Here is a 25,730-nt window from a genome sequence, read left to right as displayed (position 1 = left end):
CAGTTTAATTTAATTGAAATGTTATTTGACTGTTTTCTCTCTTTAATTTAAAACGTCATTTGTACCATTTTCTTTCTTTTAATTTAAAATAAATATATAAAAAATAGAATCTAAACTTTTTACTTTTTATTTTATTTTTAAAAAATCCATAAAATCCAAATGTTATTTGTAAATTTTTATGCTTTCTTTTTGTTGCCATTACACAATTTCTTAATTTGAAATCTAAATGTTATTTGTACTTTTAATTTCATTTAATTAAAAAATATCCATAAAAGATTAAATACAAATTTTATTTGTAAATTTTTGTTCTTTTTGTTGCCATTACACAATTTAATTTAATTATTATACGTATATGAACATTTTTGCTTTCCCTTTTTTGTTTTCTTTTAAAATTTAATTTAAAATACAAATGTTATTTGTACTGTTTTTTTTATTTCATTGCATTTCATTTCTAAATGTTGTTTGTAAAAAAAAAAAAAACATATTTATTGCAAAAACATTATTGAAGGAGCTTGTTTCAAATCAAATCCATCATCTTCTGTGACTACACCAAAATGCTTCGCTGTCTTGTCGACCCAAAGCCCGATTCCACACGATTACAAATCTAATGCTCACTGTCATGGTGACCGTAAGAACAAAATGTTTGTGAGGTCAGGGTTTGTCTGTGTGCAAGAGGGACTGTCGGTTTGAATTCATCCAGTTGTTTTTTTTCTCATCTCTTTTTCTTTCTGCTCTCAAATAGTCAGGCAGCCTAATGCGGTTCGCTCAGTTCCGAGCGTGTGCTTGTTAGTGTGTGATAAGTCTATGCCTTGTTTCCGCAGGTAAAGAGAGCTGTTTTGAACGTATAGTATCCAGGTTTGGCACTAACATAACGTATGTTGTGATTGGCGATGGGCGCGATGAGGAGCATGCAGCCAGCCAGGTAAAATCTCACCTCTGACCCCAAGCCTCTGACCTCTCACCTTGTTTATGTTGCAGGCAAAGAGAGTTGCTTTGAGCGCGTAATGCAGAGGTTTGGCAGGAAGGTAGTGTATGTTGTTATTGGGGATGGTGTGGAAGAGGAGCAGGCCGCTGCCAAGGTAACGACCCCCAGGTGAACCAGAAGCAGTGTGTGACTTCTCAGATTGGACTTCCTGCCTGTGTGTGCTGTAGAGCTTTAGATGAAACTGATCGGCAGCTTGTGTGCTTCATTTATTTCCTCGTCTGTAGTCATCCGCCTCTAATGCGGATGTCAGTAGCGGTTGCTTTTTTCCTCTTATCATCTGAGACTAGTTTTTCTTTCTCAGATCCCAAGCGATCTAGAACAGAGCTGTTCAACTGAGGGTTCTCTAGGTTCCCAGGCATCTAATAGGACACCAATACTAACTCTGTCTGAGATTAGATTCTGATTGTGTAGATGATCTGCTGAGGTGCTGAACCTAAAGACCCAGTTGAATACTTTTGTTCTAGGAAACTACTGTGCAGCATTTCTAAACAAAGTTTGTGCAATGATGTACGTTTTAATGTACACTATGCTGTTCAAAAGTTTGGAGTCTGAAAGATTTTTTTTTTTTAGCAAGGATGCATTAAATTGTTCAAAAGTGACAGTAAAGACGGTTACAAATATTCTATTTTATTTCAAACAGATACTGTTCTTTATGCTTTCCTCAAAAATATTAAACAGAACAACCGGTTTCAACATTGATAAGAAATGTTTCTTGAGCACCAAATATCAGAATGATTTCTGGAGGATCATGTGACACTGAAGACTGGAGTATTGATGCTGAAAATGCATCGTTACCATCACAGGAATAAATACATTTTTAAATATATTAAAATAGAATACAGTTATTTTAAATTGTAATAATATATTTAACAATATTACTGTATTTTGATTAAATAAATAGTCTTGTTGAGCATAAGAGACTTCTCTCAAAAACATTACAAAATCTTACTGACCCCAAACTCTTGAACAGTAGATTCAAGATTTTTTTGCGAAAAGGGTGTTTCTGTTTCGCAAGTCTTTAGCTTGCTAGGGTGAAGGATTTGTAAAGGGTTTATTTAAAATTTCGAAATAATTTTTAGTTAATTGTAAAAATGGTAAAGTTTATTATATAAAATGAATAATATATACAATTCATATGAATAATATTTAGATTGTACTGAAAGCACTTTACAATGAGGTTCAATTTGTTAACATTAATAAATTATTACTATAATTAACTCTTTCCCTGCCAGTGTTTTTGAAAAAAGTAGCCACCGCCGACATTTTTAATAATTTTTACAAAAGTTTCACGGCCCCCAGAATATTTTGCTGTATAAACATCTGAACATGCAAAAAAAAAGAGTTTATTCTAGCTTCATGCATTCTTTTTTTAAATCAACACTTTAATGTGGGTACTTTTCATTAAAAAAAACAATCGGATCGGATTCACAACAATGATCAAAACATAGATGGATTAGATAGAGTCCATCAACACCCCCAAAGCTTCACAGTCCTAACCACTTCCTGGGTCGATATTTCACTCGGCAGTTTTCTTTTCATTCGGCATTATCAGAGCCCGTCTATGGAGAGCCTGGCCACTCCCTATTGTACCGAATTTTGGTTGTAGTTCCACCAGAGTTCCACTGGGGGCGATCGCCCATGAGTGCAAAATGAATGGGAGTCTATGGGGCTAGACGGCTAAATTTGTCTCTTTCACCCGATTGCCGTTGAGAAATCTCAGATTTGATTGCAGGTTTTGCAAGTTCAACATGGGTTATAGGTCGAAAGTTGAATGAACGAGTACTTGTGTCCTTTCGATTTCTTACAGGTTGAGTTGTTGTTGCCCATAACACGCTAGCATTCTGCTAATGAACGCTGATTGGTCAGTGAAGGACTGATTACGACCAGATATACCGCTTGATGGCATCGTGGCATCCGAAGCGGGACCAGAAACAAACAAAACAAAAACTCTTCTAGAAGAAAGTGCAGAGCGCGAAAGCACTAAAGTGACTGAAGGATTGCCGTAAAGCAGTATCTCTGGTCGTACGATGTGTATGACGTCATTGACATTTTAAAAGGCTTTTTAAAGCAAATAAGTGACTCTAAAAAATCTAACACCCAGCAATGTGTAATTTCTTTGCATCTCCTTTCGAATACAACATTATTTTCGAAAACTTTTGATTTTGTGGGGTATAGCGCCATAGACCTCCATTCATTCTGCACTCGTCCTGTGAGCGCCCTCATATGGAACCAGAGTGGAACTGCAACCAGTTCAGAAGCCGGAAGTGTACTGAGAGTGGAACTTCTTTTCCTTATTAGACATTCTCTGGCATTATGCTGTTTAATGTTGATGACTGCGTTATTTTACATTATGCATGTACTTGCTGTGGCTTGTTTCTGTTTCTTCTTCGCCTGTGTTTTGATCAGGAGATTCTGTACTCTGTCAGAAGGTGTCCTAGCGCCCCCTACTGCATAACAATGGAAAGCCGGAAATGTCCGTCAATGGCGGGGAAGAGTTCAAATGAACATTTAATTAAAAATAATAGACAATATTAATAAAATGAACCTTTGTGTAAAGTGTTATGGTTTGTAAATGCTTCACTAAACTCTTTATAAACCCTCTGTAGATAGTTGTGGACTAAATAATGTATCGGAGAATGTTGTTATTATTAATTGTTTCTATATGTGGTCTGGTTGATGGATCTCTCACCGCGTTTTCAGGAATGAAGAGAACTGTTGTGAACTATAACCAACTTTAAGAATAGACCAAATCTTAGTGACTGACTCTGTAAATGAATGTTCAGCAAAGATATTTCTCAAACTCAAACTCACAGTGTGTTTGTCCCCACAGCACAACATGCCCTTCTGGCGGATATCCAGCCACTCTGACCTGCTTGCCCTCCATCAAGCACTGGAGTTCGAGTACCTGTAACACTCGACACCTGTATCATAGGCCTTTTTTGTACAACTATTTAAGAACAAGAGTACACTGCAATCTCTTTTTATGTTGATGTTGTTGTTGTCTTTTTGATTATTTTTAAGAAAACTCTGGCTTTTAAGATAATTCTGCACTGTCTTAAGAAGACTAGGACAGACTAGTATGAGGGAAAAAGGGATTATAATGGTCAAACCAGGCTTGTAAAGAGCTTACTAAGGTCTTACGTCACACACACTGCATTTCATGTCTGAATGAGGCGAGTTCTTCCAGGGTTGAGGTGAACCCTTGAAAGCGCATATATCCACACTCATCTACAGGAGCTTTATCTCTGTCTGTACTGTAGACTTCATCTCCACTTAAACAACAAGCGATGTACTCTAACAAGGAGCATTTAGAATAGACACACAACCCATGTAAATTATTTTACAGGAACTAGATTAAACACTAAAGGACGCTGTGTTTTCACATGGTATCGTTTTGATTTTGTCTGGGTTTTTTTGTAAGTTTTTGACAAAAAAAAGTCTGTGTATAATTTGTTGTGCCTTATAAGATGTTTCGTGTGTCAGTTTTTATTTTGAGAATGTATGTAGATAAACAAAAAATGTAAACATTTGAGATTTTCTTGAGTTCTCTATTTTCTAAATGTTAAAAAAAAACACTTAATCTGCTGTCAATACTGGTGCCTCTGAACGAAAGACATTTACAATCCAAAGATTTTTTTTGTTTTATGTGAGGAAACGCTCATTTGTATTTTGATTCAAATCATGACAGATGGAAAGAAAAGGAAAATAAAAGTCAAGCATCAGAAAAAAAAAATCTTTTAAATCTTTAATAGGTTTGGCTAATGTTTAGTTGTGTTATAACTTTAGCATTTTGCTGTAGTTTCATCCTGATTTAACACTGGTTGCATAGTGCTGAGGTTTCTTATTCAGGTAATGCAAGTCCCAACTACACTATTTTTCAATGTAATTTAAAAAAAAAAGCTTTTCAAATGCATGTTCACTTTAACTGAATGACAGACATTCATATAATTTTAAAGCCACGCAATTTGGAAAATTTGCAGTATTTGAAAATTTAAAGTATTCCTGTATTCTTTTTAGGAGTATGCACTGTTTAATACTACAATTGCACAACACTTAACAAGAGATGGCGTTAACCCTTTCATGCATGAATTATAACACCAGTCAGGATTTTCCTGTTTTTTATTGCTCTTATGGCATTAAAGTTAGATTTTTTTTTAACACATTTCAGAGATTTTCAGATGTCCTCTTGATTGGAACTGGAGATACTGTATTAAACAGTAAAAACACAGTATACTGTGTGTATTAACAAATCAATTAATAAAATGGTATAAAATCATGTGAGAATTACAAAATATATACTAGAAGATATATAATACAGCTTCAATTATTTAAAATGCAATTGAGTTTGTTTCCAGCAGAAAAGAACTTAATGAATGTCACACGTCTTTGATTTCGGCACACAAGTGGCTCCATCAAAATCTCTACAACAGGTGAATGTACAACTCTATGGGAACCCAACTCAGACTACCCAAGTATGTGGATTTACTCTTATTAGCTGATAATTCTTATCTTCAAAATAGACCAATTTAGCTCAGCTCTGAGAAACCCTAAGAAATTGACATTAGTTTTTCAGTCTGAACCTCAATAGATCAATCAGGTGTTTTCAGATCTCATCTAAAATGCAGTGTTGGAGGTAATGTATTGCAAGTAATACGTTTTATGTGATCAGATTATTTAAATTAATGCATTACATGTAATGGCCTTTTAAAAAATGCACAAATGTTTTATACTCATTCTAATGCTATTTGGACCAAATGCATTAATTGGATGACATTTTTGGGGTCCTGAGTCTACCACATAAGTAATTGTCATGGTTTAGACCACTGCAATCATTGATTGCTATCAGGATGTTAAGAGTTTCAACCAGTATAACAGTGTCTATGAAGAACACTGCCAACCCGAGCTTAAGCACTCCACAAGAACCAAATCAGATCAGAAGCCCTGACTTTGCCTTAAGTGTTTGACTTTCACTCGGTTTAAACTTTTGCACAATCCGTTACAATTCCCATGTCATTTAAAAAAAACACACCACAAGCAACATTTCGTTTCCAAAAGATGTTTTATTTGGCGCCTTATTTCTTGGATTTGAAGTACTCCTCAATGACGTCCTTAGCCTGGGACTCTTTGCCGTAGTCCTGCAGATGGACACATGAAAACAGACACTTTAAATAAACCTTTTTTACATCAAATCAATACAATCCTAGCAATAAATAGAAGTAAACAAAATATACATCTTCCAGTTATCCAGTAAATTAAGCACATGTTGCCCTTCTAGGGGACCTCGAGAGTCAAAACAGGACCATGAGGCTCGTGTTCAGGCGTTCAATCTTGCCAAGACATAATAAAAAAAACAGACACAGGGCATAGAGAGCCAGCATCTGGACTCGACCTGGCTTAAACACTCTAAAGCTAAAGCCCAACTTCCAGAATGCATCATTTTAGATTAAGGAAACATGAAGTAAATTAAAAACAGATTCTGGATACGAACCTTGATGACTACACAGCTGCAGCCCACCACCTTGCGGGGTTTGCCCTCTCTGTCGATCTTGCATAAACCGACCCACTCCCCGAGCTTCTTATTGTCATCAACCTATAGAAAAGGACACAGAGATGGTTATATTTTGCAACTACACACCTTTAAGCAGCGATTCAGGCATTTTAAAATCAGGCTTATGGGTGCAAATAAGTTGTTGGCAATATCCAAGAGAACACACTTGCACCATCGGAGCTCCGGCCCCAATTAAGATTTTTAATGAGTAATAAAAGGAAACTAGATCAACATTTTCTGAAGAGAAACATGAGTGATGCCTGCCACAAGAATAGGCTTTAGTTAATTGCAACAGTTATTAGGATGTTCTGGGTGGTCCAGTTCAAAAGAGCCCAATGCCAGAGCTCAGTTCTCACTTTCAATGCAAGCGTAAGAGGTTTCTTTTCCAATTTTATAGACCACCAAGACATTAGGTTTCAATCCTCCTGGAGACCCACAGCACTGAATGTCTCTTAGTGGATACAATTCAGTTTACAGATGGCTCTCCTAATGTGATGATCTGAATCAAGCCTGTTAAAGTCACCCTGTAGTCAATCATTTTATTCCTTAACTTATCTTTGATAACCAAAATGACACTTAAGTTTTCCTAAATTTCTTCATGTCTTAAAACAGCTTTGAATGAAACTCTACACCATTGCCTCATTTAGTATACGCAGTTCTATGAATAAGCAAATAATCCCCAGCTTCACTCACACTAGCTCAAAGATCCACTTGTTGACAGTTTTTGAGACGGTCTTTGGTTCACAGCAGTTTTAAGGAGAAAATACTCAGCAATGGTGTTGACTTTATATGAATTTGTACATGGTTTGACTTTAAGCATATTGAAAACACCACACAGACAAACATTAAAAGCTTGATTTTCACCACAGGGGGACTTAAAAAGTGCAAATCCCCAGGATTGAAAACCACTGGACCAGGAAGCAAATTGTAAAGCCCAATTTATACTTCTGCATCAAACTCACGTCGTAGGCTGTTTGTAGCAGCGTAGAGGCTCCGGCGTAGGTCCGACGCAGAAGTATAAATCAGCCTTTAGTCCAACTGAAAGTAACAGCTCAATTTGATAAAATCACTTGCAATAAGGACCTTTAATGATAAGGGCTAACGCTTAAATTCTGACTCGATGAATAAGCAATAATAATAATGCATTAAAGTTATTCTTATAGTGTTCCCACCTTGATGAGGTTGATCTGATGCTCAGCACAGAGAGCCTCCACCAGCTTGACATACATGGGCTCGTCACAGTTCGCTGCCAGGACGCAAAGATGAGCCTGGCGCCTGTGAAACGAACAAAGAAAGACCATGATGACCCTTCAATCTCCTCCAACAGGTACGAATGACACGTCAACAGTATCTCAGACAGAAATTGGGTAACGAAAGGCAGTTGTCCTCAGAGACTTCAGAAGAGGGAGCCAAATTATCATCATAGATACAAAGCAACATCTTAAAATCAAGAAGTTATTTCTTACTTGTCGAGGGCCTTGGCGGCCTCACGAATACCGCGGGCCAGACCGTCATGGATGAGTGCGGTCTTCAGCACTTCAGGCAGAGCGGTGTTGACATCCATCACACCTCCGGCACTGATGCTGTGAAACACATAGAAAAGATTGTTATGGTGTAAGAAGAGTCAGGCATGTGTGCGCCAGTGTTTAAAGACCTGCGGCTTCTCAGAATGAGGTCTCACTCATAATTGGAGTGAAGGGGTATCCGACTAAAGATTGAAAGTTCATCATAGCCGAGGTCACCCTATAGAGTTACTAGTAGTAAGTAATTTAACACAGGGACCAACATGGAGTTGATTTAGAGGTTACAGGTGTGTGTGTGTGTCACACACATAAGCATACAAACATGCACATACTTATTTAGTGTGGCACAAAAAAAGAATGCATTTAGATACAAGAGGGCCAATATTTACTGTTTAATGAAAGTGAATTGGACTTAAGTTATTCTGTTAATTTATATTAAGCCAATCCTCGCACAAACTAAATCAATGCTTCAAAAAAAAAAAAAAAAAAGATAAATTAACAAAAGTCACGTGTGGAGTAACAGGCAACAGCCTCTAGTCACCGTTTACATTCATTGTACTACGCAGCCCATTCTGTTCTTACTATTCAACGGAGAAACATGGCTTTGAAACATGAGGACAAGTAAAAACTAAGTTTAACAGTAACAGGTGTTCAATATATTTTCTCTAAAAAAAAATTAATTATTGCATACTTGAAGCGTGGATGCATCATTACTAAATAACGCAGTGAGAACACAATCACTCACCCTTCCTCGGCCATTGTAGATTAGCGATGGATGAAAGGATAGATTTCTGAAATAAAGGCATAATACGATCGATATATTAATATCCATTCCTTCCGATACATCTTTGATCACTTTAAAGGCAGGATGTCAAATATTTAAGACCGATTCTGTCAGAGAATACAAAAAGTTCGCCCTACCTTCCCTCTGACTGCGGGTAAAGAGGACGTCATAAGGTCGACAACGTTGTTTTAAACGCAAAAGGCCCCGACGGTGTCCATCTCACTGCCTGCATGGAGAGCCACGCGGAACTCTTTTTGTGGCTTTCAGGCTAGAGTTTGCTTGTTCTATTTCAGAATTGTTGTGTTAATTTTTTTTTTAATGTAGAAAATATATTGATTAATATTATTGAACGCCATTTTAATCGCTTAATCCAAAACGATGGCATAGACAGTAGACACCTTAATCCACCACTAGGGTGCGTTATGTTCACGGTATAAAATACGCGCCTCAATATTTTTATTTTTATATTGTATAATGCATGTATATATTCATATTAGTATATTTGTTCACTTAAAACACACTTAAAATGTAAAATGTAATGTAATGTATTTTCTAGACCTCTGAGCCATTTTTTTAACTGCTTCCAACTGGTGTCTCAGTCTGGATGATTTTAATACATGTGGTAGCCACGTAACTTACTTGTTGGGCGCACTGTGATTTATGCAGGCCTACTGTGTTATCTCGGTGGAGAAAAAAGAGAGAATAACCCCCTCATGCAAGTTTAGGCATGCCGCACTGATATATTTTATGGTGTGTGAGTGTGTGTGGGGCGGGGTGGAAGAAGTTCTTGTGGTAGGTGGGGCTGTCAGGTGAACTGTCAAAACTTGCTTTCCTGGTCCTTGAGTTGGCTGACTTTACTGTTTTTACACGTTCACACAGCTTACTGAAATACTTCAGCAGCCACTTCTATTTTCAACAAACCTTTTGAATTGATCATTTTTAAAAGATGTCCGTCACGGTGTATTTCAGCAGTGTGAGTGGTTCTAGAGAGGTGTGTATCTGTATTTGTGACTTCTCTGACTGTCTAGCATTTGATACTCGCTGTTTGAAACTTAAACTTGCTGAATGATGGCATGAACTTGACTTTTTTGATGTGTAGGCTACTTACTTGTTTCGTATTAAAACGTGCTAGACAGTTGTCTTTATGTCAAATTACAACAGTGAAGAAGTTGTGTCCTCTGGATTATGTGAAGCCTTTGTGTGTGTGTGTGCGTCTGTTGAAGGATAAAACATTTTCTAGGTGCTGAAGAACATGAAGATTTGTAGTAAATAACAGATAGTTGGGGATAGTTAATTTCTTGTCACATGTCTTAAGAAAGTGTGTTGTCAAAGGTACATTGTTTTCCATCTGTTTCTTCAGGTAAAGCAACATCAGTCTGAGATTTTCCAGTTCCTGGATTCCAAGAAGATCAAGTACCGTGCTTTGGACATCACATCAAGCACTGACGTGAAGGAGGAGATGAGGAAGAAAGTGGGAAACCCCTCAGCGATGCCCCCTCAGGTCTTTAATGGGGACAAATACTGTGGGGTGAGTCTCATTTTGCTATCTTGTTTTTGATACTGGCCTGTAGATCAAGGGACAGAAAGTACTCTCTATTTGAACTGCATCAAACCAGCCTAGAGGGAAATGGTCAATTGATTTGATTTAGACGGTCACCACACTTCTGCACCCGTCTGCTACACTTTTACAGCAGTGATTCCTTTTAAACAGTCTGAACCAATTTATCATTATTATTATTTCTTATAGTTTGCAGAAGTGTTATATTAGACCTTCTTTGCCATGTTATCTTTAAAAATGACAATTGATGTCATGCTAAAATTAAATTTGCATTAATATTTTAATATCATTACAATCATTCAGATGAATGTTTAGAAAGAAAATATTTTCATTTGAAAAATGTATTTTGCATTTCACATTAAACAGTGTTAAATCTATCAAATAATGTGACTAAGTTCAGTATGCATGAGCTTGTCTGTTAATTATATCAGTTCTATGTCATGGGAACACAAATAAAATATTTCCAGAGAATGACACTTTTACAGTTATTAAGAAGAGCACACAAAGGGCAGGCTATATCCTGTAATAAAGCATAAAAAGCATGGAAATATTCTAAATAAACACTTGTATGGGTTTTGCAACAAGTGTTTTGAACCACTGAGTCAGTAACTGGGAGATACAAAACGAGTTTTTGCAGTGTATGTTAAGGCTATTAATTTTGTTGCACAAACAACACTTAAAACAAAAGCCTTTGCATATAGACTCATGAGACCTGTCAGGCTTGTTCACTTTCTTCTAAACAAAAACACACCCTTTAAAACACTCCCATCGACTATAGATGTTTCCATTGCTTCAAGTGCTCCAGTGTGTTTTTGTGATCGTCTGCCGCCCTGGGGAACATCTTGACATTCTCTTATGATGCTCAGAACAGCGCATGCCGCTCACAAATGAGCAAATAATCACACAGCTCGGATTCCAGACATGCAGTGTGTCTGGATGTACTTTACCACTAATGCCTGAGCAAATGCTTTAAAATCAGCTCTTCAGGCGTTCATGTCTTATTCTTTCGAAGACACATTTTTATTTGTGAAAACCATTAAAAAGTATATTGTATAAATATATATATATAAGCATATTCTGTGTTTGTGTTCATAGGACTATCAGAAGTTTTTTGATGCAGTGGAGGATGGGAAACCAGAGACATTCTTCAAACTCTGAGCTACTATAGGCACACTGCACTAAATGTTAAGGAAATGCATATTTTGCACCATTAAATGTAAAAAAAAAAAGATTTTCTATCAAGTGTACCTTTACTAAATTTTGTATCTACAAGGGTACCTCATCACATTTTGGAGTAAAGATGAGCAACTTCCCTATTTGTCCACTAGGAAGCAGTGTTAAATCTATTATTACTATAATTCAGTGGCCATGTGTTTTTCCTTTTAATTATATAAGTAGTAAGTCATGGCAACACAGATTGGACATGTAAATGCAGTTTATTCTGGGAGGGAATAGTTTTAGCTGAACTTTAGCTTCCTAATTTAAAATGATCTTTGTTTATGCATATTCAATTATTTTGAGATTAAGTAATATTTGTTAGACCTGTTGAAGACTCTGCTGAAGACATCTTTCCTGTATGCAAAAAATGTGATGTTGTTTGAACACTGTATCCATTTTTAACAATATTCAATTCATGAGTAGCAAACATCTGTATCTATTTATAGAGGAACCATATTTTCTCACGCTCCCTACATCAACCGCTTGTACTAGCTAAAGCAAAACTGACACATTCAAAGGCATGCTGGGATATCTTGAGTGTTCCAGTAGTTTTTTTTAAAGGTTATGCCGTCCACCCATATTATACTATGACAATGCCTTATAAAAGTATTTGAACAATTAATCCAGGACAACATTAAAATTAAAATTAAAAAGAATTTAGGTAACACTTTACAATGAGGTTCATTAGTTAACATTAGTTTACAACATTAGTTAGTATGAACTAATAATGAACTGCACTTATACAGCATTTATTAATCTTTGTTAATGTTAATTTCCACATTTACTAATACTTTTTCATTAAAATCTTGTTAACATTAGTTAATGCACTGTGAACTAACATGAACTAACAATGAACAGCTGCATTTTTATTAACTAATATAAACAAATACAGTAACAAATGTATTGCTCATGGTTAGTTCATATTAGTTAATACATTAACTAATGTGAACTAATGAACATTGTAAAGTGTTACCAGAATTTAAAAACAAATATTTGTTTTAAATATAGAATGCCACTTTGTTTGATATGCAATATTTTTTAAGTGTCAAAATGCATTTTGGGGCCACTGTGATGAGAAACACAAGAAACCATCAGCTTTTGAATATACTTTATTACAAATTAGATACATTTATTCATTTAGATTATGAAAGTAAACAACAGTAACAGTACATATAAAGGAATGACTCCATTTTACAGAATATGTGTGTGAGCGTGTGTGTAAGACAAAATGGGCATAAAACGTAATTGTGTCCTGAGAATGATGTGTGTGTATGTCTGTAAACATAAATGCAGAGCTCATTCATGTGGAATCATTTAATGACCGGGTGGGAGGGGCAGAGCAAGAAGTGAACATCATAATGAATAGTAAATGAAAATCCAGAGAAAGTAGGTATGGGAAAGTGTCTGTGTTTTGTTTTGGGGGGTTTCGGAGGAGAATGGCAGTAGTTTGCCCAAGCGAATTGTTCCACAAAAACAAGTAAACCAATATTCTCCTCAGCACTGTATGATATAAGTGAATATATAAGCTACATAAACGGGTGAGCTGAAAGTTGAGGCATCACAGTGTTGTGCATGCTACTATACCCCTGAGAAGAAAAACACACATTATCAGACAGTTAAAGAGGAAAGACTTGGATAACCTCAAACAAGACACAAGTTCTTTTTTTTCCACCAGAAGGAACAAAAGGCTGTAGGAATGAGATCTGAAATTCTGATAATAAATCATTAAGTGTTCAAATACTGATTCAGGACCAGATTTACTCAGAGAAGCCCTGAAAAGCCATTGTGGGGCATGGAAACACTGAGCTCAGATCAGTACTGTTACACTGAGATCTTAATGCGGGTCAGGATTCTATTTCCTGTGTTGGCTTCTGGTCTGAACTTCTTTTTACAAACAGATCAAAGCCTATGGAAAAGAAAACATTACCTGATTCTTTTGCTGTATCCCTACATTTCCTTTTGGCCATCTGTCTGAGCTCCTTAACAAAGAACGATTTACAAGAGACTTGTACATGCAACCTTGCAGACACACAAACAAGTTCACTTCCATCCTGATATCCAATTTAAAAAAGAAGAATAGGCTTTTCATGCAACACGTACAACAGACGAAACCAAACATAACATATAAATACTTAATTAGGCCATAGAAAACATTTGTAACCACCCTGTGTATGTGTTTGAACAGACATACGTTTCTTAGGAATAGCTGGGCTGGAGGGCAGCAAGTGTTTTGGCAGAATGCAGTGCTGGCAGTGAGGGCTTCAGACCAGGGGACAAGAGTTACATCACAGGAGAAAGAGGCAAAACCACAGTGTTTCAGTCTATGGAAATGTCAATGATATGGTTCAGGATTCAGAGTCCTGCAGAGAACGGAATTTAATTCAATTAGATGTTAATCTAATGTATTATCTAATGAGAATAGCCAGGAAACTCATGAACTATATGACATACAAAAAATCCTCCTTATAATCAGTATGTTGTCTGGCTGTCCTGTAAAAATATCTATTTTGTTTTAAGAATGTTTCAATTTTTTGTACTTTACAGTGAATTGATTTAAAGACAGGTTGGAGTGTGTTTGTACCTTTACAGAGGGCAAACGGAGGAACGAGAACACCGTGTTCGTCTCTTTAGACTGGAAGAAATCTTCGTAATCCTGAAAAATAATCAAATGATAATGTCTGAGTAGAGTTTATAGCAACCGCAACTGTGTTTATAGCACTATTTTTCTTTAAAATTGGATATCTGTGAAACATCAAACTAAACCTACTGATTCAGATGATATAGACTATGGCATTAAACATCCATTAACATGATCTTAACATGAAATTATATAGTTTTCTTAATATGTTCCTTTTGAAATAAATAACAATAGCTCTAAATGTAAAACCTATTAGAGGTGTCAAAGTGTCTTGCCCTCTATTTATGTCAAACAGTTAATCGCTGTGACATGTTGTGAAGGAAGCGGATCTACTGTTCTGATTGGCTAAAAGAGGTGCTGGGGGCGGGGTCTGAGAGTAATCAGGATTATTGTGAGATTAGATCATTTGGGCACTCAGCAAAATCCAGCCATTACTGCCATGAGTCATTCACAAAATATACAAACCTTACCTTAACTCAAGCGTTGAGTGATGAATCATTTCTAATTTAAGATTCAAACTCATAAAGGTCTTTCTGATACTTCAGCCATGTATGGCAAGAGAGTCACGGTGACATATTACACTACAAATCTAATTCATAAATAGAGTATGTGAATGTGAATATTAAAGTGTGTGTTGCCTGCAAAATCTGTCCTTTTTAAAAAAAACTTTGTAAGAATTAGGCATGAAAATGCCTTACCTTACACCTTAAATATAAAAGACATATCATGCTTTAATGTGATTGGCTAGAGAAACACAATAAATGCTACACTAGAATGTAACTGGCTGGAAAAGAGAGCAGTGCTGCACAGTTTACACCATGGATTTTTGTTTACATGTATTGATTTTTAATAAACATCCTCTCAAACCAACCCAATGTGTTCATTGGCCAGACAGAGAGCTTTTAGGTTATCATTGATTTAACTGTTTGAGAGAAAGAAGAGTATTACTTCAGCAGAGCCATCCCAATCCCTGAGATATTTTACTAAGCCAATTAATACCATTAAGGTCTGTAGTATATTGATGAAGATATAACCAGTGTGCGAGTATCTATCCAACAATAAATTAGCTTCTGATAGAAGATCATTGGTTAATCTTTGAATAAGTTAATGATGTTTTAAGGGGAGAGGTTACATCACCTATCCAGTGTTTGACATATCAAGCATATTGCTTTTTTTAGAATGGCACATGTGAGACGGACTCACGCCGCAGTAGTCGTCTCCATTGAAGATCTGAGGGGGGAGAGGATTGCCCTTTTCAGGTCGTTTCTCCTCAGGAATGTTCCGGTACATCCAGAACCTCTGATCTTCCAGCATAGTGATGTCAACCTCCTCAAAGCTGATCCGGTTGGCCTCCAAAAATCCCACGATGGCTTGCTGGTGTTTCTTCACCTGAGGAAACACACAGTGAAGTTCTTCGGTCAATCTGTGGTGGTTCTTGAATGATCTGTTATTAAGATTATTAAAGCTACTCTCAAATTAGAACTTGAGTATGAGCATTTGTGCATTTGCATGAATATTTATTTGAGTAATTATTTATTCAAAATTGGGAAGTGGAAGTGGTGTAATCTTAAGGAAACTCTGCAAGAGTTACTACTGCAGATACTTATCATATTATTTGACACATTTAACATGCAAAATACATTTTAATAAAGTAAAATTAAAATGTGATAATATTATTTTTTTAATGTATTCATTTGAATATTAGCCATTTAACATTTTTATATTTATCACCTATAAATTGGTCCATTAATGACCATTTTTGGACTGATCATCCTTGTAATTGTCAGCCTTGAAACATGTTTAATATGACAGGGTTTACACTTCAGTATAGTTATACATTTTTGTGTGCATACGTGTTCATTTGTCTATTCTAAAAACATACAGATGGACATTCCCATTAGCCAGATGTAGGAGGAGAGTATTGATCGACAAAGAGGGATTCATTTGAAAGTAAAGAGAGATTCGTTTTAAAGCAAATCAAATTTAACACAGAAAACAATGAAAGACTTTGTGTGTCTGTCATTGTGCTTGTTGTGAGTGTCCATTTGTGTGATTTATAAAAAATAAATAATAATTTATATCTGTTCTTTGTCTGGAATCGTGTGTTAGGTTCTGAATCCTTCCCCCTTAACATTAAATAAATATTTTGTCCTTATCTTACTCACCTGTCTGTCACCATCTGCACTCACTGACTGCCTTTGTACTATGTTTAAAAACTCAGTAGGTTCATTCCAGTGCAACAATGCCAAGAAAAGTAGACTTTCCAAAGTATAAACATGTCTTAGTTAATAGTTAATAACATAGTTAATGAGTGCATTAAGAATAGGCACACAGAGATGAAAAAACTTCCAAAAGAATAACTTTACTTTTAAAAAACCCTTCCTTATAAGAACACAGTAGACTTTAATTGATGCATCAGTTAACATTTAAAAAGCTATAAAACTGAAAAGTATTATTAAAAGTATATTAAGTTAAAAAAAAATAAAAATACTGATGACCGAATGTCCATTTATAGCTTAAACTATCCCTTTAACATAAAAATGTGTGAATACCCATAAATATTTAAACACACACACAAAGTTAGGGTATGCGTTTTTTTTATTAACACTGTTTGTTATTGTCACGATATGTCAGTTGTGCTCAGCAAGTTTCAGTTTTCATGGACTTTTAGTTTGTTTTCATTCATCACATGTGTTCATTTGAGTTTTCCTGCCAATCATCATTTCCCTTGGACACTAATCATCACAGCTGTTCGTCATGTAGGTTATCACCATGTGTATATTAGTTCCTCACCATCTCTCTGTTTGTCCGGTCTCGTTTGCGTTAGCACTTGTCTGTATCTGCCCAGTGGATGTTTATTAAACTTTGCATTTGAACTTATCCTGATCGTCTTCATCTGTCTGTCTACAAGCCTTGCTTCTTTCTTCACATCCTGATAGGAATCAACAATAGAAGTATGAACATATATCTTCTGTGCAAGTCTCAGGACCAAAACATTTTTGTCCAATCATTGCATTCGGTCCGAATACAATGATACGATGTCCTACCTGTCAGTCAACACCTCTTTTTTTACAGTCTATGGTCATGTATTACCATACCTCTCGCGCAGACATCACATGTCATCAGCGTGTTCTGTAGGGCTATGCAGAGTTGTAGACACACAAGCTGTGTTCAAAATCGTCCCCTATGCTGCTTTTGCATAGTTTGTGCTTGCTGTTTAATAATTATTTGAAACTTAGCAAACTGGCAGCTCCAGTATAAAAAAAACTTGAACTCTGTCATGGAATCTATGTACAACCCTTTATTAAACAATGTAATAATCAAATAAAAAAGGAATTTATGATATTACGCTGTACCCACATTGGACCAGAGGTTTAGAAAATGGATGGATGATTCAGCTGCGGGTGCTATCTTCTGGTCAGACACGGGAATTCATTCAGTGCGACCCTCAAAGTGCATTATGGGTATTCTCTAGTTGTTGAGTGTATATCGGTTGTACACTCGTTATTGCAGTGCATTATGGGTGAATGAGTGCACTCAATAAAGTCCACTATGGTTATGAACACCACTAAAGATGGTTGTCCCCTAAAATAGTGCCCTATTTAAAGGGGACATATCATGCTAAATCCACTTTTTTAGCCCTTAAATGCATTTTGTTGTATATTTGGAGTGTTTAGAAGTACAGAAAAGTTGAAATTATTCTCTTCAGGTGCTTCGTTGATATCTTTATATTCTGTTTTGGCCTTATTTTTCAACCTGTTCCGATTTTTCTGTTATCTATGACGTTTTGTGAACTATTACGTCACAGTATTTGCAGCGGAACTGCCAAATAAGGACATTGACTTCCAGCCCAACACTTCGAGCAATCCGCCATTGTAACGGGGTTCAGATGTTATGGGAAGAAGGAGGCGGGAACCGGCGGACATTCAAACATATTTAATAAATAAATACACAAATACAAAAATAAAAGTAAAAGCCAGCAGCCCCTCACGGACGACTGCTGGCGACACAAACAGAAACAAAACATGAACTAAAAATCAGGCCTGTCCTCTCTCGCTCTTCACTGTCGTCGCTCTTCCTTTATGCTTCCGCTCCTCCGTGAGAGATGCGAGACCGGTGCGTCGCGCAGGTGTCGCTCATTTGCAATCACGCCACCGGCCTCGTGCCGTTCTCCCACGGCCCTCGACCTCGTCCTGCTCGCCACATACCCCCATCGCCCCTCGCAGGCCGGGGGTTACCACCGAGGCTGCGCCTACTCCCCCCCCCCCCTCCCCGGGAGGACCGATCACGGCGGCTGCGGTACCTGGGGGTATGGACAGACGAGGCGAGAGTACAGGAGACGGAAGCATGAGGAGCGACAGAGACGAGAGAGGGGAGAGAGGAAAAAAAAAAAAAAAAAAAAAAAAAATCTTTGATCCGGTTCCCGGACACACTGCCGCTCGGCCCTCAACCAGCTGAGAGACTCACTCGCGGTGCCATGCGATGGTACTGGACATCCGTTGGGGGACGGCTCGACGCTCCTCCGCCTCCTGGCGGACGGCGATGGCTCCTCCTGTCGAGGGCAGCCGGCAGCGAGCCTCCCGTCCCCTGCTCCGCCCCCATCATGGCGGACGGCAACAGGCTCCGGCCCACGGCGAACGGGAGCGACTCCTCCGCTCCCTCGCGGATGGCAGCCATCCCTCCTCGACCCAGGAGGACGGCAGCGAGCTCTCCGTCCCACCTGATCTTCTTTCGATCCAGCACCATCGCCTCGGGCAGCAATCGGCGGCCGACGCTCCCTCGTGCTGCCCGACCTCCTCAGCACCGCGATTCCTCCCAGCAGCGAGGGCTCTCCGACAGCGTGTCCCTCCTTCTTCCCGGGTTTCGGCACCAATGTAACGGTATGATGTTATGGGAAGAAGGAGGCGGGAACCGGCGAACACTTAAACATTTTAATAACCAAATAAACAAATACAAAAATAAAAGTAAAAGCCAGCAGCCCCTCACGGACGACTGCTGGCGACACAAACAGAAACAAAACATGAACTAAAAATCAGGCCTGTCCTCTCTCGCTCTTCACTGTTGTCGCTCCTCCTTTATGCTTCCGCTCCTCCGTGAGAGATGCGAGACCGGTGCGTCGCGCAGGTGTCGCTCATTTGCAATCACGCCACCGGCCTCGTGCCGTTCTCCCACGGCCCTCGACCTCGTCCTGCTCGCCACAGCCATTTTTATTTCTCGCTGCAATTTTGTAGTCCAAGCTAAAAGATGCAGAAGTTACGAGAGGGTAAGTCAAAATGTTCGGTTGTTGGATGTAGTAACCCACACGCTTCATTACACCGTCTAATGTAGATGAACTGCCGCGCTTGTGACAGGGCGCATGTTTAACTGAAAGAACGAGCAGAGAGAGAGAGACCCGGTCGAGCGCACGTACTCTCTCTCTCTTCGGAGCCAGGCGAAAGTGTAAACAAGACTTCACTGTCTCCAAACTAGACGCTGTCTTGCTCTCTCTCCCTCGCACATATTAATCAAAATAAATCGACACGGTGGTAAAAGGTCGGAAGACCAAAGTTTCATGTGTAAATACAGTAACACACCATTGCGATACATCCATATGAAGACGTTGTTCTGCAGGTTCGTCGTCTTCATTTTCATCTTGCTCCGGCTCCGACTCTGGCTCGAACATGTAAGGCTGGCTGGACAATTCTTCCGTTGTTGACATTTTGTTAATAACGTGTGAATAAAAAGTTTCTGTGCTGCTAGATAATCGTATCTCTGCTATCAAACTACAAAAATGGCCGAACGGGGTGGAGTTGAACCGAGTGTCACCTCTGCATCCTGGAGAGGGGGCGGGGTATGAAGTGTCTCAATTGTATTTAAAGAGACCGCACCAAAACGAGTTGCTCTCAGACGCACATCAGAAAAGGGGCCTGTGGAGCTATAATAATGAGGAATTCAGACCCAAGCATTGCAGTTCTGCTTTATATAGACTACAAATGTATGATTTATATGTAAAAAGGAACGATTTAAAAGCATAATATGTCTCCTTTAAGGGTATAGGCGGTGGTTTTGGACACAGCCACAGTCACCGGGTGCCATTAACAAACAGCAGCCGCCTTTTACAATTCCTCCTGAACCAAACCAATGAGCTTATGCTGCCTTCACTCCATGTCATAACTGTATTTACAAGATGGAAACCCGCTTTCATGTGTTTTGAAGGAGGAGTGGAGACACTCTGAAGGGAGGGAGGAATCTTATGCTTTCAAAGCTAGCTTGCTATTGCTAGCCTGTCCGAAATTGCCTACCCTACCTTTAAGATAATGGATTAGCTATATGTAATCCTTTAGCTGATGGTATATACATTATCCCTACCTGTAAAAACTTTTTTTTTTACTAGATAACCCATACAAATTTATATTGTTAGTATTGTTAATATTTTTAACTTGAATGAAACTAGTTAATTTAGATTATCTTTTTTCGGTTGCCAATTTTCCTTGCCCACCAGGCTCCAGGACTGACACGTTTTCAATCTGAGCACCTAACTATATGAGAGGCCTAGTTTCAACAGCTGTATGAGAGGGAGTGACTTACAAAAACACACACCTACACACCATAGTTTGGAAGTATCAAAGTGTGCTGTCCAGAGAGAGAGAGAGTTTTTGGATGTGTCCTCATTGTGGAGGAGGACAGATGGAGTACAAAAAGTCCCCTGTCTTACCTCGCCTTGCCTTCCCTATCTTTGTCTCTCTCTCTTTCTCTGCTGACTTTGCAGGCCGTGTTGCTGGGCACCGCATGCAGAGCTGTTTAGATTAATTTAGTCACTAAACACACACCTCTGCACATAGAAAGCACAAGTGCATTAAGATTCATACTCAGCGATGCATTGATAAGCGAATCAAATATCTCTCACACATACACATAAAGAAAAAGAAAGAAACGTTAGAACAGCTCTCTATTAAGCCCTGTCTGTGCTTTAAAAAAAAAAACTCTATAAAACTCCAGCCCTGATAAACAGAGACAATAGCAGCTCTAGCCTTGTGTCAACCCAGCACAGTCACACAATGCAGCTATTGATTTATCCACAAAACAAAAGACTGAAGACATAGACATTCGCTGCCCATATGATTTATTTTAAGAACTCCACTTCTCTTTCTGCCACAACCTATTAATAAATAATCAGGAATTGTGTGTTTTGTACATGATGTCTATATACATAGATGCCTAATTAGCGCCACTACGGCTACTTCTATGGCCCACTATGTAATGTGTCTACCATATTGGACTGATCAAAGTCGGTCCGTGAACATTTGAGAGCAAGTTGATTGGGCGTCTGAAACCGTAATTAGATGCATGCATGAATATCTATATCTGCAATCAGCAAACATAAGCAGATGATTTTGCTGAACTAACACAACAAGACGAAGGCGTCAGGTAACACAACATTAAAAAGTTCCCATAGTAAAAGTAAAAATATAAAAAGTACCATAGTAAAAACCTGTAATATTGAGTGAATACATAAACGCAAAACCAACACATTCTCACCTGTGAAAGGTTATCTTCGGGAATTTAAATCTTGGCGGTTTCACATCCAGAATCTGCGTGACGTTATGGCATCATTGATTCTTACTGTGAGTGACAACACGCTGACTGGATGGAGCGGTCGAATGTGGGATCTACATATACATATCTATGATCGAGACCTCTCTTCTGACTCTTTCTGCAAGTTACAGTTGGTGGCCAGCAAGTGACAGACTAAATTATGAGTTGAGACATTTATTAATTCAACTGATTTGTTTAAAAATGCTGATTTGTTCAGAAATGAAACAAGTCATCTGTCTTTATGAGCGAGTCTTTGAATCATTCGTTCGACCGTTTTGTTTGGAACTATGATGGATCAAAAACAGACAAAGTAACAGGCAAAATTACATCTAAAATGTAAGTTACTTAATATTCACTTATGTTACAGTATACTGAATTGTTGTATATAAGCAATATCATTCACAACCGTGTCCTTTTTTTATAATATCGTGCTGACTCTTGACTACGGCCAATTCAAAGTCATTCTGATATATTCGGAAATTCAGCACTTTTGCTTATGATGTTTTTATACACACATAAAAAATAATCAGTGTTATTTTAGTTTAGTAGGCTATATTTAGCTTTATCTCAGTTATAGTTTTAGTCATTTGGTACTTCATCTTAAACGTGTTTATTTCAGTTAGTTGCCAAGTCAACAATATGTACGTTTTTTTAAGTTGAACTTTTTAGCATTCACATCCTCGTAATCTCGCAATTACAACTTGTACCTAAGTCAAAATTGCGTGATATAAAGTCACAATTGCGTGTTATAAAGTCAGAATTACCACCTGACCTCACCTGACCACCTGAGTTGTCATCTCGAAATCACGGTATTTACGACATGACTTGAATGCAGTTTAAATGAACAGCATTTGGCTGGTCATATGATCATGAGGCGGCCAGCTATACTCAACTGATATGACTGGATTCTTAACCATCTGAATGTACATCATCAAACATATTTTTCAAAAGTACATATAAAGTTTTCAGTCCAAAACTTTTTATTGAGGGAAAAAGTGCACTTTTAGAGAAAGATAAATCCCATGCGGTTGAAAGTGTCATTCTGTTCTCAATCAATAAGCTGAATGCAATCTTACCACTCAGACTTTCTTAAAACACTTACTGAGCCTATATCACTGTCGAACCCATCAAACCACTAAGCTTAGCTGACTGAAAATCACTCAGTGAGTGCTCTCAGTCCTTCGCATGCATATGCAAAGTGAAATGGTTGGAGGTGGATGAGTATAACGAGTGGAAAAGGTTAGTCAGGGGTATGACCTTTATAATCCCCTTCTGAGCAAAGCTTATGAGAGCTAATGTGAATCAGGGTGTGTTTGTGTAGCCTAACTCTCAAAAATTGCTGTCATTTAAACAGTGTGTTGCACAGACCGGAAATCCTCTTTAGGTACAGATTGGTTTCATCAACCATAACTCACTTCACACAAACATCCTTTTGACACAAAACATATGTTATATAACAAACACATTTGTAATCTTAGTGAACAAACACACACACACACACACACACATCAGTACAACTGGCATATTTCACTTTTCTTTTCTAATGATCATCTTGTTTGCCTTCTACAGAAGAGCGAGAGCATGAAAGAGATGTTTGCCTATATGAGAGCAGTGTGTGCTGAGAACATGGAGACTTAAAAATAGCTCTTTTTGGGTAAACAATCCGGGTCTTGTAGAAATAATGAGATAGCGGAAATCAGCGCATAACTCATTTAGGCTATTACCTCATTCTGGCACTTTTAGGTTACAATGCTGAAGTACTTGCCTATCTGTCTGCGAACATCAAAAAACACACGCTTCATCTCCATATCAGAGCTGTCAAATACACAGTGAGTCACTATACAAACATCATTTGATAACCATCAAACACCAAAGGAATGACATTAAATACAGGACAAAAATAATAAAATTGCACATCCTTCCTCCCAATCTCTGTTCAGAGACTGTGATCTCCTCGTTTAAAGAACTAAAAATCAATGTCACTGGAGCAACCAGCTAAAAGGCTCTGAAATATAATCCCTGCACTGAATGAATCAGGATATTTCTCATGCTTTCCCTGCAGGCTGCATTACAGAGCGATTAAAACCGAGCTGATCTGCACGCCATGCTATCGTGGCATTGGAGTTGGCAGTGGGTTGGTTTGTACTGTAAACATGAACTTTGTCCAACCTAAGCTTTATGACTGGTTTCAGTGTGCCGAGGTGGACAACAGCAAATAAAACATAAACCACAACTAGAAATCGTTGCTAAACATATAGATCGGAACTGAGCTTGACACTGATTATGTAATGAAATCCATTTTAGATTCATATAAGTCATGTCTATCCAGAATGTTCTGCACTGTGTGGCTTGAAAACAAGTCACACCTCCAACTTTTAGTTATAAAGTGGACAAGAGGTCTTTAATGGTGTGCACTTGACAATAATAAAATACAAAAATGTACCATAGTGTAACACCATGTTTTTAGAGAACCATGTTACCATTGCACATGAATAACTACGTTCCATGGTTTATATAATTACCATGGTAATGTCATTTGACTTAAATACTGTACCCTGGTGTCACCTGCAAGAGAGGGTGGGTTTCCCATGATGGGCTAAGTTCATAAAATCAGCGGGGCTTACTTGAAAATAAACGCCAAAAATGTCTTGTTGTTGTTGACATATGGATAACTCATGTACACATAAAAACCTTAATGCGTGCCATAAATGTATCACAGAAGCAAAATTATTCATTTAAATCTGTATTATTACTTTTATCTATTCCATATAATAATTATTGAAATATATAATGTATGACAGTCTGTCATACATTATCTATTTCAATAATTATTATATGGAATAGATTAGAAAAACACAACAGATCACAGAATCAATTTCCCTAGCAGCCAGTTTTACAACATGCAACTCTTAAATGCGCGATGTAAACATGTTACTCACCGCGACAGACCCGGACGAGGAGGCGATATACACTCTGATGACCATCCTAATCCTCACTTGCCCTCTCGAAAAAGAATGAAGCCTGGTTAATGTTGCGTTCTCTCGTTCTGTAGACTTATTTGGACCTGCGGTGACGTCAACTTCACCCTTTGAAATTAAAGTGAGTGCGCGCGCCCAGTGTGTTATAATAAAGCCGCTCGCGCTCCATCAGTGCACTTCACTCCACCGTCGGGAGCGCGAGACATTCAGAGCTCAGCTCCAGCTCAAGAAGGGAATCATGGGAAATGTAGTTTTAATCTCCTAAAACAAAACGAAGCCTATCCTTGTTATCATTAATCCGTCGTAGGGGATTATCATGTCAAGAACATTATGTTAAGTTAGTTAGCATAGATATTATTGTCATCATAGTTAGGATGTTGCTGCCAAGTCAATACTGTAATTTCATTATATGAGGAAATTGGCCTGTAGGAACACTGTTATAGCCTAATGTTGCCACCATGTGTTTGCAACCCAGTGTTGTGGGAAGAAAGGCAACAGCAGTGTGCCAAAGTTTTATTATATAAATTTATATATAGGCCTATTACACACACACACACACACACACACACAATATATATATATATATATATATATATATATATATATATATATATATATATATATATATATATATATAGGACCGTGCCAAAAGACTTATAGGCACATTAGTATTAGTATACACAAAAAAATTGTATACACAAAAAATTATTTTAAGCCAGTTATTTGTATCTTTTGCTGTAGTGTGTCAGTAGGAAATATTAATTTACATCTCCAAACATTTCTTTTGCTATTAATTGTAATAATCCAATGAGATTTTTTTATGCACAAGGAGTCTGACAACAGCCAGTATGCTCCACACTGAGATCTGATCCATCATCGAGTCTTTCTGTGATAACACGAAGAAACAGAAAAAACTGAGACAG

The 25,730-nt window shown here is 37.8% G+C and overlaps 4 protein-coding genes across 30 annotated transcripts in view; 2 read left to right on the top strand and 2 right to left on the bottom strand.

Moving 5' to 3' along the window:
* eya4 (EYA transcriptional coactivator and phosphatase 4) overlaps positions 1-5,204 on the top strand; it is a 35,145-nt gene extending 29,941 nt beyond the window's left edge. For 8 of the 25 annotated variants that reach the window (XM_079848847.1, XM_079848844.1, XM_079848840.1 and 5 more), the window contains 2 exons: positions 979-1,079; positions 3,816-5,204. In XM_079848847.1, the coding sequence (XP_079704973.1) occupies positions 979-1,079; positions 3,816-3,896 (182 nt within the window). In that variant the 3' untranslated portion in view covers positions 3,897-5,204. Of the gene's footprint in view, positions 1-821; positions 923-978; positions 1,094-3,815 lie in introns of all 25 variants that reach the window. The other 17 variants (XM_079848848.1, XM_079848835.1, XM_079848845.1 and 14 more) reach the window with 3 other exon arrangements.
* An 821-nt stretch (positions 5,205-6,025) lies between these two features.
* Positions 6,026-9,026, bottom strand: rps12 (ribosomal protein S12). Its single transcript, XM_079848861.1, has 6 exons — positions 8,978-9,026; positions 8,802-8,847; positions 8,000-8,116; positions 7,706-7,808; positions 6,474-6,575; positions 6,026-6,120 (listed from the first exon to the last, which is right to left on the bottom strand). The coding sequence occupies exons 2-6, from the start codon at positions 8,813-8,815 to the stop codon at positions 6,058-6,060; spliced, it is 399 nt and encodes a 132-aa protein (XP_079704987.1). The 5' UTR covers positions 8,816-8,847; positions 8,978-9,026; the 3' UTR covers positions 6,026-6,057.
* Positions 9,027-9,629: 603 nt separating this feature from the next.
* On the top strand, positions 9,630-12,028 carry LOC307145564 (SH3 domain-binding glutamic acid-rich-like protein 3). The gene is made up of 3 exons (XM_079848865.1): positions 9,630-9,831; positions 10,201-10,368; positions 11,494-12,028. Exons 1-3 carry the CDS (start codon positions 9,787-9,789, stop codon positions 11,554-11,556), a joined length of 276 nt encoding a protein of 91 aa, XP_079704991.1. The 5' UTR covers positions 9,630-9,786; the 3' UTR covers positions 11,557-12,028.
* A 680-nt stretch (positions 12,029-12,708) lies between these two features.
* On the bottom strand, positions 12,709-25,069 carry sh3bgrl2 (SH3 domain binding glutamate-rich protein like 2). 3 transcript variants are annotated; one of them, XM_079848864.1, is made up of 4 exons: positions 24,769-25,069; positions 15,458-15,643; positions 14,198-14,269; positions 12,709-13,976 (listed from the first exon to the last, which is right to left on the bottom strand). In XM_079848864.1, exons 1-4 carry the CDS (start codon positions 24,811-24,813, stop codon positions 13,962-13,964), a joined length of 318 nt encoding a protein of 105 aa, XP_079704990.1. In that variant the 5' UTR covers positions 24,814-25,069; the 3' UTR covers positions 12,709-13,961. The 3 variants fall into 3 exon arrangements, with proteins under 3 accessions (XP_079704990.1, XP_079704989.1, XP_079704988.1); XM_079848863.1 differs by having other exon boundaries at positions 12,709-13,937; positions 24,769-24,998; XM_079848862.1 differs by having other exon boundaries at positions 12,710-13,875; positions 24,769-24,992.
* Positions 25,070-25,730: the final 661 nt, after the last annotated feature.

The sequence above is a fragment of the Squalius cephalus genome (genome assembly GCF_949319135.1).
Source record: "Squalius cephalus genome assembly, chromosome: 18".
Taxonomy (NCBI): Eukaryota; Metazoa; Chordata; class Actinopteri; order Cypriniformes; family Leuciscidae; genus Squalius; species Squalius cephalus.
Note: the sequence above shows the minus strand (reverse complement) of the source record. Positions and strands in the feature narration are given on the sequence as shown.

Coding starts and splice junctions, on each gene's coding strand:
- rps12 (XM_079848861.1), bottom strand. Junction 7,809..7,999: donor GCCGCCAAGGCCCTCGACAA/GTAAGAAATAAC, acceptor TTCGTTTCACAG/GCGCCAGGCTCATCTTTGCG. Junction 6,121..6,473: donor GCAGCTGTGTAGTCATCAAG/GTTCGTATCCAG, acceptor GTCCATCTGCAG/GACTACGGCAAAGAGTCCCA.
- LOC307145564 (XM_079848865.1), top strand. CDS start 9,787: ATGTCCGTCACGGTGTATTTCAGCAGTGTGAGTGGTTCTAGAGAG. Junction 9,832..10,200: donor GTGTGAGTGGTTCTAGAGAG/GTGTGTATCTGT, acceptor CTGTTTCTTCAG/GTAAAGCAACATCAGTCTGA. Junction 10,369..11,493: donor ATGGGGACAAATACTGTGGG/GTGAGTCTCATT, acceptor TTGTGTTCATAG/GACTATCAGAAGTTTTTTGA.
- sh3bgrl2 (XM_079848862.1), bottom strand. CDS start 24,813: ATGGTCATCAGAGTGTATATCGCCTCCTCGTCCGGGTCTGTCGCG. Junction 14,270..15,457: donor ATGGAGACGACTACTGCGGC/GTGAGTCCGTCT, acceptor ATTATTTTTCAG/GATTACGAAGATTTCTTCCA. Junction 13,876..14,197: donor TCCGTTTGCCCTCTGTAAAG/GTACAAACACAC, acceptor CCTGGTCTGAAG/CCCTCACTGCCAGCACTGCA.